The 19067-nt window shown below is 44.3% G+C and overlaps 1 protein-coding gene across 5 annotated transcripts in view; it reads left to right on the top strand.

Moving 5' to 3' along the window:
- Positions 1-19067, top strand: part of LOC126281221 (protein daughter of sevenless) — a 222397-nt gene that overhangs the window by 149769 nt on the left and 53561 nt on the right. For 2 of the 5 annotated variants that reach the window (XM_049979969.1, XM_049979968.1), the window contains one exon: positions 17360-17482. The exons of the other annotated variants lie outside the window; for them this stretch is intronic. In XM_049979969.1, the coding sequence (XP_049835926.1) occupies positions 17360-17482 (123 nt within the window). The remainder of the gene's footprint in view (positions 1-17359; positions 17483-19067) is intronic. 5 annotated transcript variants of the gene reach the window in all.

Here is a 19067-nt window from a genome sequence, read left to right as displayed (position 1 = left end):
TATACACAGTTTCTGTTATTCGTGACTTTCTGTGTTAGACCTTTAACATAGCCCGTAATGAGTAGGTTATGAGAGCATTTTGAATTTTTAGATACAGTCTGTACTTATATGAAGGTGTGAAAATTGAATTTTTGTTACCCGTGGAAGCTGTTAGAAAGGCACGTTGTAACTGGGACTGCAGTCGCTCCGAGCCCAGAGGTTAGCAGTTTACCACAGAGCAACTGGCTGCTAAAAAATTGAACCAAATAAGGCCGTACAAAATAATTACGCCTCCGTCTTTAACGATTCTAAGGACGCTCGCTGCACAGTATTATGAAGCCAGCTTTTTTAATTTTATGATGTCGTTGTGTGGCCCCGTTGGGCTGCTAGCCTGGGTCGCTTACGCATAAATTAGGCCCTCACAGTACGCGAAATGTAGCGATAATACTTGTAGTATTAAACGACCTTAGTGCCCCTGGCCCGTTGTTTCTCTATGAAATTCTGAACTTTCAACAATCCCCTCTATTGCCGTGGTATGGTAGACTGACGGTCGAAAAAGTAACGGAACCCAAAGCTGTGATTGATACACCGAAAAGCCAAGGAAACTAGTACACCTGCCTAATGGCGTGTAGGAACCCCACGAGCAAGCAGAAGTGCCACAGCACGACTTCGAATGGACTCGACTAATGTCTGAAGTTGTGTCTGAGGGAACTGACACCATGAATCCTGCAGGGCTGTCCATAAATCCGTAAGAGTACGGAGGGGTGGAGATCTCGTCTGAACAGCACGTTGCAAGGCATCCCAGATATGCCCAAGAATGTTCATGCCTGGGGAGTTTGGTGGTCATCGTAAGTGTTTAAACTCATAACAGCATTCCTGGAGCCACTCTGCAGGAATTCTGGACGTGTGAAGTGTCGCATTGTCCTGCTGGAATTGCCCAAGTCTGTCGGAATACACAATGGACATGAATGGATGCAGGTGATCAGGCAGGATGCTCACGTACGTGTCGCCTCTGAGTGGTATCTAGACGTATCAGCGGTCCCATATCACACCAACTGCACACGCCCCACACCTTTATAGAGCCTAAATCAGCTTGAACAGTCCCCTGCTGATATACATGCTCCATGGGTTCATGAGGTTGTCCATACCTATGCACGTCCATTCTCTCAATACAATTTGAAACGAGACTCGTTCGACCAGACAACATGTTTCCAGTCATCAACCTTCCAATGTCGGTGTAGATGGGCCCAGGCGAGGCGTAAAGCTTTATTCAAAATGTTCAAATGTGTGTGAACTCCTAAAGAACCGGGCCGCCATTCGTCGTTGCCATTTTTCGGGGCGCATTCAGCCTCGTGATGCCAATTGAGGAGCTACTTGACTGAATAGTACCGGCTCCGGTCACAGAAAACCACCATAACGGCCGTGAGAGCGGTGTGTTGACCACACGCCCCTCCTATCAGCATCCTCAGCTGAGGATAGTCCCGATGGGCCATTTGTGGCCTGCAGACGGATTACCAGTCATAGGTGTCGGAATACTTTGTTGTGTAGTATACAGGGTGATTGACGAAGATGTGTAAATATTTTAATATGTTATTCTACCAATAAAACTAAAGAAAGTTCGTATAAACGTAGGTCCGCAAAAGTTTGGCTACGGAGTTACGGCTAATATAAGATTTTGTCTGAAAATTAGCCGTAATTCCATTACGAAACATTTTGCAGGCCCATGTTTATATAAATTTTTTTATTTAGTTTCACTTGTAGAATAACATTAAAATTTTGCACATCTTCGTGAATTACGCTGTATAGTACGGGACCTATTTCAGCGCAGTTCCCCATAGAGAGGGCATTTGACCGTACTGTAAACTAACAAATTACGGCGTCGCCATTCGAACTGTAATAATACTCCGCTCAGTTCTAGTGTTAGGCCCACAACCATCACAGTTAGTGACAAATATGCTGCGATTTACATCCTGGAAGCTGAATTATCCGCAGGGAGCCATCTTGCCTCCACTGCTGTACAGTGTACACACTCACCCCGTTTTCATAGTGCTCCCCAAACCTAATTTCGTAAACCGAATTCCCAATACCGCTTCTGGGTGGCATGTAAACATTTCAAAATAGATTCTGGAATTCGCTTCTGGTTGCCGTTTTTCCAGTTTTGAAATTGATTTCTTGCTCGTTTTGAAAAAATTTCGGCCAATATGGGCGGGATGGCTCTTTGTGCAATGAAGGCTAAGTTGAAATAGATTGAATCTGTTTACACATCGTCTAATTGAAGAGAAACAGCGATTGTACTGACTGGTAAAGCGCTGGAAAACGTTTCGTGTAGACTGTCCCATGTAACAGTTGCTACATTCACATGGAATATTGGAACATAAGGGACTCTCAGGCAATAACTGAGACAGGTGGCGCAAATCGGTTTTCGCGCACACAAGGAAATCAGAGCTGTTGCTCCCACAGCAAGATATTTATCTTGTCTAAAGCGCAGATTTTCACTTAGAATTAAAGCGACAAATGCACCGAGAACATTTGATACAACAGATCCATCGCGAAAGACTTCTTTAGTATGGTAAATGATTTTGGTGAGAACTTAACATTCAAATATTAACCTAATAATCTTTCTCCATAGTAATACCTCGAAAGGGTGTTTTGGGTGATTACACGCGAAGAAAATAAAACGGTTTTTCTGTCGAGTAATTTTACCAGTACTTCGTCGCGTTGGGGTGAGTGCGGTAAAGCAACAGTTAAGGAACGTAGTGGTGGCACAGATTAATTTCAACTGGAAGTCGTACTAAGCAAATTTCAAGGAAACTGAAGGATCGTTCGTCGTCAGAGAAGATAGAAGATAAATACCGATAACTGGTCATTTCTAGGGAAGAAGTGACAGATTGTGAGGGGTTATCAGTAGAGACGCTCTGAGAAAACAGATAAAGGACAGGATCAGCGACTTGTCACGCGACGATTATAAAGGAAAAGATAAGACATTACAGAGCCATGTAGGTGGGTTTATTATCTGCATGCCTACGCACTGAGGCTGTGTTGTCGTGTGCCAGGACCTATAGGCTAAAACCTATTTTAGTTTCCCTCTTGTCTTACTTGTGCTTAAATTGACAGTTTAAGAACATGAGAATTTTAACACTGTCTGCCAGGATGCGACCGTATGTGGTTGTACGGGTGATCGTGAGAGAGACTGGGAAAGAATTAGCAAATTTTCTGTAAGATTGGTTTTTGCTTTTTTATTTCTCCTGTCGCATTTTCTGCGTGTAAGCACACTCGTTTCACATAATTTTCATGTGGGCGCTGATAAACTCGCCGTTGAGCAATCCTAAATCTCTCCTCCCCCCCCCCCCCCCCCTCAGCCTCTTTGATGATAAGTGAGGAACTACTTGGAGGAGGAGGAGCATCTGTTTTGAGAGCAGACATTAGCAGGTGGGAACGTGGCTTGTCAATCATACACATCTTCCGACTAATATTCATTGACTTTTTCGGGTCTGCCGACCCATTGCTTCGTCTTCCTAACAAGTAAACCCCATAACGACGCTTAGAATCTGTCGAAATGCCAATACGGCGGTAACGCCACCGTGTGCGTTTCCGTACAAATAGATCACTGCCATAACTCACAAGGTGACTGCACATCTGAGCGAACATAGCGACCGAGCATTAGCGAACAGGGCATTCTCTTCTGTGTAAACGGTGGCGAGCAGCGTTTGTTCATGCTACTTGGGCATTCGCAATTGTTTGCTCGTGACCCACCGGTTGTCGATCTTCAGGCGAGTCAACAAAGGTAGTAAGTTCGCGTTCGCTCCGCTTGGGCCCCCACTTAGTAAAGAGAGCACTTGTTTTTTCGCACGCGAATTTTAAACTTGTTATTGTATGGAGTGGACAGATCATTATGTGATGCTTTTCGTTGGACAATATCGATAGGAAATTAAAAAAAAAAAAAACTGAAGCTATGCAATAAATTGCCGAGACACTTTTATGTGCGCTGGTGGAAACGTAGAGGACCAAGACACCTTGCTTCATACGCAGTGTATTACTGGCTAACTTACTACACCATTCTGTAAGTGTATTATCTTAGTCCCTGAAAACTACAAAGCATATTTTATAAAGTAAACGATATTTTATCGACTATAGCAGGTCATTTGTATATTTTTAGTTTACTTTAATAGCATTTTTCTAAATTATTTTCCTGGCCCGAAAACAGTCCGTGAGTGCTTCACATACAGCACTGCAGCCTTCAGAAACTGAAATATAGTAGTAGCTGAAATGCGAAATGGTACCTAAGAGACTAGCGTCACTGACTATGGTTGCTAAAAGCTGGAGCGTGAGTGTAAATTTTTCTTCAGCCGAGATAGCTCGTCTGTAGTTGACGTCCTGCCTTGCAATTTTCCCCAAAATAGTAGTAAGCAGCTAGCGAAAATCGTCTACCAACATACTCCTAAAATATTGAAATACGCCTTCTGAAGTTGGGGGACACACACATTTTCCTTTTCCCTTGCTGCTTTGCTATTGTTCCTTGCATCATCAACAGCGCAGCTACTATACACAATCATCCTGGCTGCATATCAGTGTTTTTCATCACGGTAGCGCTCTATCGGATGACATCTGTGTATAAGAGTTGAGCGCCAAATAAACAAAAACGCAGCCTTTGCTTGTGATCGTACGCTCAACGCTTGTTCGGTAGGCTTCTCTTTCGCTCGTCTAGTGTAATAGCTTCTTCGTAAGTACAAGCGAATGGCAGGTAACACTAGCGCAATTGTCCTCCGGAATGCTCGTTCGCTTGTGTTCACTCCGCTGTACAGGCACCTTTAAAGTGCGAAATATCCATCTACATGTCCTGAAAACCAATGGCCAAGGGTACATCGCACTGGGAACACGTACTTGGATTTCCTCTCATTCCATTCCGGTATAATAATAGCATACCTACCCGTCCCCAGCTCGTGGTCGTGCGGTAGCGTTCTCGCTTTCCACGCTCGGGTTCGATTCCCGGCGGGGTCAGGGATTTTCTCTGCCTCGTGATGACTGGGCGTTGTGTACTGTCCTTAGGTTAGAACAACTAAAACCTAAGTTCTAGGGGACTGATGACTTTAGATGTTAAGTGCCATAGTGCTCAGCCATTTTAGCATACCTACCCCCGTGATTGTCGTAATTGGTCAAATATTATCTCCGCTTCCCCTGCGGGAACGATAACTTGGGTGCTGTGGAACTCTGAACGCTGTTTCTTGAAGCTTTGTAACTAGTCTTTCGCGAGGTAGTTGACACCTGTCTACAAGCATAAAAAATTCGGATTTTTTTTCGGTATTTCGTGGCGCTCTCCCAAAGGTCAAACAAACCTATAAATATAACCATTCGTTCTCGCCTTCTTTTTGTGCGTTCAGTAAAACCTGTTACTCCCATCTCGCGTGAGGTTACACACTTCAGCAATTTTATAAGATGGTAGCGTTTTGTAACAAGTGCACTTTGTAGATCGACTGTGTGTGTTCCTGATATCCTATTAAAAATCGAAGGCTACCACCTATTTTCTCTCTCATTGAATGTATTTGATCTTTCCATTCCATATCCCCATAAATTGCTAAACCCAGGTATTGGTGTGAGTGTGAGTTGATTGATTTCACGTGGGATTCATACAATGTGACGTGCACAATTTAACTTTCTTTAAACATTGTAAGCAAGTTGCTAGTTCTGCAAAACAAGGAAACTTTATTAGTGCCTGGAGAATGGTTGTGCAGCAATTCTCAGACAGCACATCATTATATTAGGTCTACAACTTTACTTCTCGAATGTTTTTCCTTCAAAGTTTGAGGCTTTTTGTGAATAACTAAAAAAAATTAAGATTCAACATATTGGTCATCGCTGGCCACTGCCTTCTCCAAACATTCGTACAGGATACGAGTCTCGGGGTGGAACAAATGGTTCAAATGGCTCTGAGCGCTATGGGACTTAACATCTGAGGTCATCAGTCCCCTAGAACTTAGAACTACACTCCTGGAAATTGAAATAAGAACACCGTGAATTCATTGTCCCAGGAAGGGGAAACTTTATTGATACATTCCTGGGGTCAGATACATCACATGGTCACACTGACATAACCACAGGCACATAGACACAGGTAACAGAGCATGCACAATGTCGGCACTAGTACAGTGTATATCCACTTTTCGCAGCAATGCAGGCTGCTATTCTCCCATGGAGACGATCATAGAGATGCTGGATGTAGTTCTGTGGAACGGCTTGCCATGCCATTTCCACCTGGCGCCTCAGTTGGACCAGCGTTCGTGCTGGACGTGCAGACCGCGTGAGACGACGCTTCATCCAGTCCCAAACATGTTCAATGGGGGACAGATCCGGAGATCTTGCTGGCCAGGGTAGTTGACTTACACCTTCTAGAGCACGTTGGGTAGCACGGGATACATGCGGACGTGCATTGTCCTGTTGGAACAGCAAGTTCCCTTGCCGGTCTGGGAATGGTAGAACGATGGATTCGATGACGGTTTGGATGTACCGTGCACTATTCAGTGTCCCCTCGACGATCACCAGAGGTGTACGGCCAGTATAGTAGATCGGTCCCCACACCATGATGCCGGGTGATGGCTCTGTGTGCCTCGGTCGTATGCAGTCCTGATGGTGGCGCTCACCTGCACGGCGCCAAACACGCATACGACTATCAGTGGCACCAAGGCAGAAGCGACTCTCATCGCTGAAGACGACACGTCTCCATTCGACCCTCCATTCACGCCTGTCGCGACACCACTGGAGGCGGGCTGCACGATGTTGGGGCGTGAGCGGAAGACGGCCTAACGGTGTGCGGGACCGTAGCCCAGCTTCATGGAGACGGTTGCGAATGGTCCTCACCGATACCCCAGGAGCAACAGTGTCCCTAATTTGCTGAGAAGTGGCGGTGCGGTCCCCTACGGCACTGTGTAGGATCCTACGGTCTTGGCGTGCATCCGTGCGTCGCTGCGGTCCGGTCCCAGGTCGACGGGCACGTGCACCTTCCGCCGACCACTGGCGACAACATCGATGTACTGTGGAGACCTCACGCCCCACGTGTTGAGCAATTCGGCGGTACGTCCACCCGGCCTCCCGCATGCCCACTATACGCCCTCGCTCAAAGTCCGTCAACTGCACATACGGTTCACGTCCACGCTGTCGCGGCATGCTACCAGTGTTAGACTGCGATGGAGCTCCGTATGCCACGGCAAACTGGCTGACACTGACGGCGGCGGTGCACAAATGCTGCGCAGCTAGCGCCATTCGACGGCCAACACCTTGGTTCCTGGTGTGTCCGCTGTGCCGTGCGTGTGATCATTGCTTGTACAGCCCTCTCGCAGTGTCCGGAGCAAGTATGGTGGGTCTGACACACCGGTGTCAGTGTGTTCTTTTTTCCATTTCCAGGAGTGTACTTAAACCTAACTAACCTAAGGACATCACACACATCCATGCCCTGGGCAGGATTCGAGCCTGCGACCGTAGCGGTCGCGCGGTTACAGAATGAAGCGCCTTGAACCGCTCGGCCACTAGGCTGGTGCCGTGGAACAACTGGGCGTCTTCAAATACGTGAATCTATCCAATTTTTCACTTATTCATATGGCCGGAAGTGCTGGTGAGCTAGGCCGTCTCCCAGTGATAAAAAAATGTGTTAGTGAGAGGGAGTAACGTTTGGAGAATACAGCTGGTGAGGTGGGACTTCCCATTTCAACGTTTCATTCTATGTTTTGACGGGATTTGCTAAATGTGTTCGAATATTGTCAAGCTGCAAAATTACCTTTTCAGATCTGTCGCTGTTTTGTTCCGGTGCTCGGCTCAGACGCATCAACTTCTTTCGATAACGATCTCCTGTGATTGGTTCCCTCGATTTAAGCAGCTTCGGAAATCTTTTCTCTTTCACTACCATGTCGGTCTCCGACGTCAAAATCACCGTTCTTGAAGTGTTGAAACTATTCTCTGGAAATTCTTTCACTTGTAGTTGCCTCGGCATAGGACGAGCCTCAGTCGCAGGTTTCTCCATGTTAAAGCAGAAAATTAAACTTCCCGCAGATGACAAGAATTGGGCTCGTAAGTTGACATATTCAGTAGAGAATAACTTTATGATGCAATCCCAAATCCGTTAATATTTTTATGGCTTTCTGTTTAAAAATGCCTGAGCTTACTATATGACGCGTCCTACCACCTCCAACACCTCTCGCTGCTACTGCCATCTATTGCAGAACGGTGGAAGCAATGTTGTAGACATAAGAGATAACTACACTGTGTGCAGAAAGTCTTAAGTTACTATTAGTATTGTCTGCCAGGGCATTAATACACAGCATAAACAGCAAGGGTTACGCCATACTCCCAGGGACACGTCCGAAGTTACTTCTACTTCTGTCGATAACTCTTCGTCAACAATAACATGTTGCGTCCTCCGTACCAAAGAAATCCTTCATCCTTTTAGAAATTTCTCTTCGTTCCCCCAATGACTGCGCTTCTTCCCTTAATAAATGTTGTTGTGGTACTGTGTCATGTGCTTTCCGGGAGTCATGAAATATTGCCTCTACCTGACTGCTTTGATCCATGGCTTTTAGGATGTCGTGTAAAAAAAAGCGCGAGTTTGTTTTCACTTGACCATTTTTTGTTTGTTTTGTTAAATCCATAATGGGTGACATAGAGGGTGTCGTTCTGTTCCATCATTATGTTTCATCATCGACACGCGAGTTGCCCAGTGCGGCAACTTGTCCAGGTAGGGGGCTCCTGGCCATCACTACCATACGATCTCTTCATTTTTTCATTTTCCCCTCAGTATGTTTGAGCTCAGAATATGTTCTACGAGTCTGGAACATATGGATGCCTGTGATAGTGAAAGGCAGTTTCATGGCACACTTCTATTACTCTTCTTGTACACGTTTGTTGACTGTTTCTTACTTCCAATTACTGGATATAATTTTTTATATGAGGAATCTAGTGTATATTCAGGTTAAAATGAGGGTTAACTTGCTGCAAATTACGTGTAATATCTGACAGGTATTCTACAGGGTTCTGGGAGCTTGTTAAATTTTAGCGATCCAGCTGGTTCTCAACGTCACTGGCAGTAATATCTAAATAATTCATATTTGCCTGTTTGTCATATTAAGCTGGAAACAGTCATCTTGTATCGCCATTTGTAAAGCAACTTTTAAAATCGAAGTCTAACAACTGTACCGAAATATTTGTAGAAATATGGACTGTTAAACCAAAACATCCTGACCACGTTCTTAATTGCGTGTTCGTCAATTTTTGAAGCGCAATACGTCAACGATTCTTCGTGGTACAAGTTCGACAAGTCATTCTCAGGTTTCTGAAGGTATGTGGCACAAGATGTCAATAGACAGATGACGTAATCCCCGTAAACTATGCGCTGCTGGGTTGTAGGCACGGAGCTGGCGTTCCATAGCAACCCAGATGCGTTACATCTGGTTCAGAGCAGGCGAATTTCATGGCCTATATATCAAGGTGAGTTAACTGTCGTGCTCCTCAAACTGCTCTGGCACTGTTGTGGCCTTGTGACACGGACAGTTATCCTGCTGGAAGATGACGTCGCCAAAGGGAACACACAAAGCGTGAAAGGAGGCCGGAGGTCCACAGTACTATTAATGTAGTGGTCAGCTGTAATGGTGCCTTAGATTGCTACTACATGTCTCGTGCGCCACGATGATGGCGTATCAAGACACCATCATCGGCCTGGGATAACAATCAACGCGTTTCATCCGGTCAGGCGACACGTTCCCATTGGTTCACGGACCAGTCTCGATGATCCTGTGCCCGCCGTAATGGCAAAGCATACCTGGAGCTTGTAGCAGTGCTCTGCAGTCGTTAATGTCGAGTACCGTGATTGGTTAATAAAAAAATGGCTCTGAGCACTGTGGGACGTAACTTCTGAGGTAATCAGTCCCCTAGAACTTAGAACAACTTAAACCTAACTAACCTAAGGACATCACGTCCATGCCTGAGGCAGGATTCGAACCTGCGACCGTAGCGCCGTGCTTGGTAGTCGACATCCTGATAGGAAATATATTCGACCTTCCCTGGTGTCGACAGCTACTGCAATTGCTTCAACTGTCGCTATTAGGGGTATGTACAGAACTTGATGTTCCAAGGTGGAGTGTACTTTGACAGCTGTACCGCCGCCGGCCGTTGGTCGATCGGTGCAGCAACAATGTTACTTACTCGATCTGGCGTGAAATCAAGGTTCAGATGCTTTTCAGAGACGGGGCGCACATCGATTCGTTCGTCTGCTAGGAACTGGTACTACTTGCTGTAGGTGCATTCCGTTGGTGTTCCACAAGGCGACTGTTGATTGGAGCGTCCCTGGTGAGTGGTCTTGAGGCCATTCTTGACTGCAGACTCGATCTTCTGCGAAAAGGAGTGCATCATTTTGGTCAGCGTCTCCGACATTCGTTGCATCATAGCTGCCAGTTGATTTAAGTATGCTTCAATGCTGATTGAAGTAGTGTCAGGCAAATCCAAACGGCCTTTCAATGGCATCCTGTTCGTTGAGCAGCTTGCCAAGGGAAGTTGGCGGTGATACGGTCTCGAGTTGGGGCCTGGTACACTTCCGTCCTACTCTGGCTGGTTGCGAAGAAGACATCTGCATTTTCAAAATATCCACGGGTGTATTGCCGGTCTACAGTGTCCAACGGGCATAATATTTCGGCGATCATACATGTCGCCATCATCAGGTGAACTGACGGACTGAGCTGCTGTGAACGTGCCGGTACGGAGATCCGTACGCTATGGCTGCTCAGGGAGAAATAGGTTCGGTCGCGGCCGCGGTTGGTCAAGTGTAACCCTTTGATTACCAGTTTAATTTCAAAAACATTTGTGTGATTTTTTAATTAAAATGTCTTAGTCAGAAGTAACAATAGGAAAATATTTCCCGCCGTTTCGTTTCCCAAGGTTTCAGAAGAACATTATGCAAAAAAGTAAGTTTACTGAAAACATACACACACATTAGAGGACACGGCATCTTTCCAAGCGTGTAACTCACACTACAAGTGCTCAATATGGGCTTCGTTTGCGATGCGGCAAGCGTCAATTAAAGAGTGCAAGTCGTTGACGCGATGTGTCCGCGATGGCAGCCAGCTTTGCGAATCTGGTACTTGTGTTGCCTATCAGCAGGTGCAAACTAATTCGGTATGACAATACGGAGCATTGAAAATGAAACTAGAGGACAGCACAACCTACAGGTGCAACTTGTAAGTATAAGAATTCAGCTAAACCATTAGTAGGCTTGCCTGTACTAGTACATCACTGATACATAGCAGTAACATGCAACAAATTCTTATTGGTTCTCTGATAACCTATCGTGGGACACATGCGTCCCGGTGGTGGTCAAATGGTTAAGAATCTGTATACTTCCTGTTAGGACTGATGATAAAATTTAGTGATACACAATCACCAAATTAAGCTTTATTGGCAGACTTTCTTGGTGACGCCTTTCTGTTAAACGCTGATTTTTTTGCCCGGGTCGAAAATGTTGATGTAATTTATTTTCAACTAAAGAGGTCTACGTCTCATGAAATAGGTCACCAATTGCACTAAGCATATGGTTTTACAGCAGTAATTATCAAGTGTATGTCATGAATGTGTGCCGCGCGGGATTAGCCGAGCGGTGTCGGGCACTGCAGTCATGGACTGTGCGGCTGGTCCCGGCGGAGATTCGAATCCTCCCTCGGGCATGGGTGTGTGTGTTTGTCCTTAGGATTTCGTAGGTTAACTAGTGTGTAAGCGTAGGGACTGATGACCTTAGCAGTTAAGTTCCATAAGATTTCACACACAATAGAACAATCATGAGTGTGTGTACTGATGCTGACAAACATAAGCGAGATAACAAGACATGACATGTACTGCGACGCCACTTAGCAATCTTCAGCAGTGCTGTGCATTGATTTGAACCTATGGCAACGGATGAGAACTCAACTGCACGGGACACTTTCTCAGAAGTTGCACCTTGTCATCATGTGACATACGAATATCCACAGCGCTTTTCGGCTAAATCAGATAAATGTGTTATCGATTTCGACATTGTTTGTCATTATCATTTATGAAAGTACTGTTTCTGAAGTAGATCTGGTAGAACTAAAATAGCGAAAGAATTGATTTCGCCACGTATGAAGAGTGGAATCTCCTAATCTCTATCTCTGATAAAATATCCAGTGGTTTTATCTACAGATGCCAACTATGATTGCAACGAGCTGTACTCAGAATTCACTGCAGAAAAAGCCAGGATTAAATCACTATCATGATGTCACGTTACAGATATGGAAAAAAGGTTTGTAAATCATTCTACAGAGAAAAATGACTAAAGATACTAAGCGATTCCATAGTTTCCAGGACCCCACAGGCGGCGGCCGCCGAAAAATGTTCCCGAAAAAAGTGACGCGGCTACTCTGACGTCACTCCAAGGCGCGTATTTAAAATTGATTTTCAGTATGTCTTTTATATCATTACACACTGTTCTTTATTATTTGAACTATATAAACACACCAATTAATTTTGATACAAATGCTAGCTTAAGTGAATATTGTCAAACGCACTTAAGAGTTGCAGAACCGAAGATATGACTCGACAATATCGCAACGCAACTACTGCCGTAGATTCTTTTGTAAACGTAACATTTGATTCGAAAATATATAAATTTAGTTATAGGTACATGTTCTGAACGATTTCTTGTCATCGTTTACTTGTGACTGCAGTCTTGAAACTGTAGTGATCTGATCGTATAGTATGATAGTGCGCCCATGTCCGAAGGAAAATTGCATTGTTCCCCTCAACATCAGTCACTGCTACATGGTACTTATCTGCAGACACCAGCCACCGACTTCCATTTAAAATGCCCTTCCACTGTATGGGAATTACAAATGTAAGAGTAAAGGCTATGATTCAGGAACGACGGCATATGGAAGTTTGGGCCTCACCGCGGATCGTGCACGGACAGCCAAAACGATCAGGGCGGACGCTCGCGCGCTGCGGAAAACCCGGATTCGAGTCCCGGCCTGGCACAAATTTTCGTTGTCATTCCTTTGTACAGTTCATACTTGATCGTATTCGGAACTGCCAATACATTTCATGACTGTATTGTAGCAGTAGTAGTTAATAGGTGCGCTTCTATTATTTTTGTCGCAATTGTCTTCTATTGTTGTGTTAAGGTTTTTCATTTCTTGTTGGAAATGTTTTACATACATTTAATTGTGAAGTGTTTAGGTTCGTACCCTGTATCGCAACCTGTACTCTAACTACATAGGAAAAAGTATTTTTTTAATACACGCTCCGATTATCTTACGTACAGTAAATAAGTACCGGTTTTCATTTATTACTGTGTAGCGCCGTCTCTACTCAAACAATATAATTGAATGTTGGTTTATGCAGTATTTTGAAGTTCAAAACATGCGCAATGAAATGACGTTTCTGTCGCTATTCTGTTTACATCTGCGTGTCGATTGCTGATGCTGAGATCTTTCTCCGTTATCAAATAACTTCCTTTCAAGAAAGTAGAAACAATGCAGCGTTGTTTACTAGGGATAAACCAAATTAGGCTGTGCAGTTGTGAACAAATTGGCCTAGTGTTTGAGGGGATGGTATCGCTAACCCCATCCAGCTACTGTAATATATTTTTGCGTGAGAATGGTTTCTTTTACAGGGCCGGTCCTTTTTTGTTAATGTATAACACAATGACTTATCCTGCATCACTTCTAAAAACGGTCGACAAATGAATAAAACAAGGAAGTACTACTACTACAACTGAAACTACAATTACAACATAGGTCTTAGAGATTAACTGTCTTGTTCATTTGCTACTAGTCACAGGACGCGCTGTACTGTAGTGGTCCATGGATTAATAGAACTACCACTATGGTGTTGCGCAAAAAGTAGGTGGTGGAGCGATGTGTGGAAGCATTTAGCCACTGTTGTATTTGGCGTGGCAGAATGAGTAGTAGGATGTGAAAATGACAGAACAAGGAAACAAATTTACAAATTTATTGAAACACATTGAAAACAAAGTAAATTATATGCCATTACATATCGTATACGCTCTTTACTTGATTTTGAATATAACAGCATACACATGGTCGTTATCACTTCGCATGCATTTCCCCAGGTGGCGAACGAAAGCCTCCCCCAGCAGATTCAACATGTTCAGTGGGATCTCTTCCACATCTGTATCCATTCCGTTAATTCAGCCACTCCGAGGACGTTTAGCGCACACTTGAATGTTAAGGTATCCCCAGAAGAAGAAATCAGGAAGAATACAGGAAGCGTAAGGGGAAGGTACGTTGGGAAACTTTAACCTGTTCACTGAGTTTCGGTACGACCTGCGTTTGTATGGGTGGACCTGCAGGTTGTGATGGATGATGCATCACACGGAACGATCTGTCAGTGTTAGCGCCGTGGTATGTTTGGAAGCAGAACCGTGAAGAATTCGGATGAGTGCTTGACGCGTCTCCTCCACTCGCTTCAAATCCGCTGCGTCCTTCGTCCGGGACTTTCCTTTTTTGTGCTGGATGCAATAGTCCTGAATAGTTGCACTGACCATAAAATCGTCGTGTCGTTAAAAATCGAAATGGTGAAGAAAGACTCAGTCAATTATGGTGTTTTTTGAATAAGGGTTGACGACGAATGCTCGATACTTTGAACGCCGCAAGGCCATTACTTACAAAAGGCCACCTTTCCTCAATGCAGCGAACAAGTACATATTTCGTGCTGGTGCAACAGTAACACCATACCAAGTGACTCAAATCCTACTATTCGTTCTGCGAGATCCCATATTACGTTAACAAGCAACAGCAAATTTTTCTGTGCATGTAAATTTTCCAGAATGGGGGGGGGGGGGGGGGAGATTAAGAAGATCAGATTCTCACAGGTGTCGGTGAAGCCACTGCAGACATATGTGTCGCATTACTGACTTGTGCGCTATGGCCAGAGAATTTGTAAACGATTGTGTTAACAGGTTATGCCATTACGACCAATAATTGGACAAATAGACATTCTGTAAGTCAGTAGCTTCTCCCTACAGTGCCCATAAAATAGCCACATAAACAAAGGATCTAGCAAAGTAGAATCAGATGGTCCATGTGCTGCCATTAGAAATAGTGTAAAACAAAGAAAGCGTAAAAAATGTGCACAATCTTATGCCATTGTTATATAAAAATGGTTTTCTTCTCGTTTTATATCTTTTCAGAGTACTGAAACCGTGGGATGTACTTTAGTTATGTTGTCGTTTACTATCGTAATTATATGTATTAACTGGAAAAGGTAACAATTCATGCAATCCTCTCAAGCACAGTTTTTACTGAGATTTTTGGTTCCTCATTGGTCCCTTCTGACAAAAACTGAATGGCATTGCATATAACCACATATGCCTGCCTCATTGTGAAAAACGAAATCTGCCCCTACGGTGTCGGTGAAGACTGTGGTGCCACGCTATGTAGTGAAGAGACAGCAGTGAGAACGCACGAAGTGTGCAAGCGGCAGTCAACTGAGGCAGTCCTCCTTTCGGACTATATGGATGAAATCACCCAGCACTCGCTACGAAATTGTATGCATTCTCGACGCCCATGTTGGCTGTTGCCAGGGTAGGCAATGGATGGAGAATGTAGCCTATGTCAGATAGGGAGAGTACATTGGAGATGCTGTGAAATACTTCGTCTTCCCCTGTGCAGAACACATCACATACTTGCCTTACCGAGTGGGGTAGCACAGTGCTTAAGACAGTGGACTTGCATTCGTGAGGGCGATGGTTCAAACCTGCGTCCGGCCATCCAGATTTAGGTTTTCCGTGATTTCCCTAAATCGCTGAAGGCAAATGCCAGGATGGTTCCTTGAAAAGGGCGTAGCCACTTTCCTTCTCCATCCTTCCCTAGTCCGAACTTGTGCTCCGTATCTAATGACCTTGTTGTCGACGGGGCATTAAACACTAATTTCCTCCTCTTCGTACATACTTGTTCTTACTCGCACGCCATACTGCTGCTATTGTTACAACCACTGCTTATTTTTTGGAAGAAAGGTGACTGTACTCACAAAGATCTTGCTCCAGCAACTTCAAACAATTTTAACATACCCTACGATGTACACACACAGTTTCTAGACCACTTCGTGCTTTTGGTGTCAGCCGGAGAATGATAGCCTTTGAGCAACCATGAATCTACATGTTTGTTACATTTGAACTGTTGAGGGGAGGCTCTACCATCCTGACGAACAACTGTGCAAAAATTGTCCGTACAAATGTGGATGACGTAGATGATGGTAGCTATAAGATTCATTTGAAAGAAAAACTTTTCGTACTGAAGTTGTGCCCAAAGTGCGCTTCAGAGGAAGTGGTATATGTGGGAATTGTTTTCTTGAAAATATTAAGAGAAACCACGAATTGCTTCTTTCTGTTTAAGCGAAATTTGCAGGCTACTGTTTATAATTTCGGCGTCACCAAATGTCTGATGCTTCCCAGGGTTTTATGACCAATACTAGAAACCCAAAATCTTTCCGCATTCAGGTAAATCATCATCTGCTCCTTGAAACTAAGCTTTCCAACCGCTTCTTTTCTTGTCTTCGCCATGTGCAGATTGGACAATTTCTGCCTTCTTCGGTCTACCATTCTTCACTGATCAGCACAGATAAACTATTTATTTCACTCATTTTGAAAAGAATGACTGCACTGATTTAAGCTGACTGACTCAAAACTGGCACCCAAGCACTCGCTTGTAACATTGAAAACACCGCGTAACAAGCAATGACATAGCAAGTGTTTCCGATATCAACATATGAAAGAAAAAAAGTATTGTGCCAACTTGTAAGGAATAAAACTGGAAATTCCATTTTCAAAGAAAATTCCATCTACCAGTATATTTATAACACGTTTTCCTCTAAACAAATCGAACACTCTCTAAAAAATATCGAAAAAAGGTGCCAGTTACGTGTACCTTTAGAAAAAATCACTGATTTCTACACTGCTATTGCTGCTCCTGCTGCTATGTTCATTGTGACGTGGATCAAACAAGACACATTATATCACAATCTCCACATTATGCAAATTTCTTTGAACAAGGGAGGCTAACAGTTTATCAGTTTTGTGGTAAGTAAAAAGGCTTTTCGATAACGTGCTATGGTTTAGATTAAGTTGGTTTCGTGAGGATGGAACTAATTTTTCTACTTCTAGAAACTCTCTCTCTCGGTGTGCGTGCGCGCTTGTGTGTGTGTGTGTGTGTGTGTGTGTGTGTGTGTGTGTGTGTGTGTAACCAAATTAGCTAGCCTTTATTAAGCGCAGATTTGTAGGTTCAGAATGAAGGTAAGACATTCCCTGACGCTGCATACCCTACGACCAGATGAAAACGCAGTGTCGCTAGCCTTGGTACAGGCATGATCTCTTCCACAGGAGCTCTTTGGGAGAAGGAGCGTGCAGCGGTCGAGTCGAGTGGTGTATGTGGCGCCCATGTACTTCCCCAGTGGTGGGCTGCCTCCTGCGGAGCAGCCTTCCAAATACCTGCACTGTGCAACCGTAAGTGCGCGCCTCTCAAGAGTAGGCACACCCCCATCCCGAGAACCAAGCATGGCGTAGTTATTGGCTGCCACCCCCTTGTCCAGTAGTTAAACTGTAGCCGTTCTCCATTGGCCAAGCGTTCGCAACCGCTGGCCTTCTGGGGCTGCAGACTGCAGTCCAGTGCTTTGCCTGCTCTTGTGTGCTGTGGAGCTTCAGTCTCGTACGTGCAGCGCGTCGTTGTCGCTGTTATGTTGCTCGTACAGCTTCCAGGCCTCCCACAGTCCTTGTACAGTAAAAAAAAAAAAAAAAAAAAAAAAAAAAAAAAAAAAAAAAAAAAAAAACACGCTAACAGATGACCAGTCCATGCACGATTTACCAGTCCCGAAGCATATTTTGAGACACGGCGCTAGTTTTGTTGCTAACTGCGCATGGTTTCGTCGCTTAATTTAAACACTGAAAAGTCACATACATAGTGGTCGAAAAGTCCGGTAACATTTGAATATGCATTAGTTCACGGAATAATGTAGGTAGACAGGTAAAAATTGACAATCACGCTTGAAGGGAGTTTTTATTAAAACCTAGAGTGCAAAAACATTCTAACAGATGGCGCTGGATAGGAACAAGTCAGTGTCGCCGCATGAGAATCGTGTATAAAATGAGCTTTAGTGAGAGAGGGAGTCAGATCATCCCTAGCCTGGCTGGTAAACGCCTGTTGGAAGTTATTACTTTTATGCAGGATGGCGCTCCACCCTATATTGCTTCACGTAGGAAAGATATCTTTGTGCACATCGTTTGGTGAGGATCGGCTCAGCTGAGCCACCATTTCCGTCACCGTTGGCCACCCACGTCTCCAGACCAAAATCCTGTGGGGTCACCTGAAGTCGCAAGCCTACCGCGATCGTCCAACCTCGTTGTTGTTGTCGTTGTGGTCTTCAGTCCTGAGACTGATTTGGTGCAGCTCTCCATGCTACTCTATCCTGTGCAAGCTTCTTCATCTCCCAGTACCTACTGCAGCCTACATCCTTCTGAATCTGCTTAGTGTATACATCTCTTGGTCTCCCTCTATGATTTTTACCCTCCACGCTGTCCTCCAATACTAAATTGGTGATCCCTCGATGTCTCAGACCATGTCCTACCAACCGATCCCTTCTTCTAGTCAAGTTGTGCCACAAGCTCCTTTTCTCCCCAATTCTATTCAATACTTCCTCATTAGTTATGTGATCTACCCATCTGATCTTAAGCATTCTTCTGCAGCACCACATTTAGAAATGGTATATTCTCTTCTCGTCTAAACTACTTATCGCCCACGTCTCACTTCCATACATGGCTACACTCCATACAAATACTTTCAGAAGTGACTTCCTGACATTTAAATCTATACTCGATGTTAACAATCTTTTCTTCTTCAGAAACGCTTTCCTTGCCATTGCCAGTCTATATTTTATATCCTCTCTACTTGTACCATCATCAGTTATTTTGCTCCCCAAATAACAAAATTCTTTTACTACTTTAAGTGTCTCATTTCCTAATCGAATTCCCTCATCACACGATCTAATTCCACTACATTCCATTGTCCTCGATTGCTTTTGATGATGTTCATCTT

The sequence above is a fragment of the Schistocerca gregaria genome, chromosome 7, assembly GCF_023897955.1.
Source record: "Schistocerca gregaria isolate iqSchGreg1 chromosome 7, iqSchGreg1.2, whole genome shotgun sequence".
NCBI lineage: Eukaryota > Metazoa > Arthropoda > Insecta > Orthoptera > Acrididae > Schistocerca > Schistocerca gregaria.
This window is presented reverse-complemented; position numbering and strand designations above follow the sequence as displayed.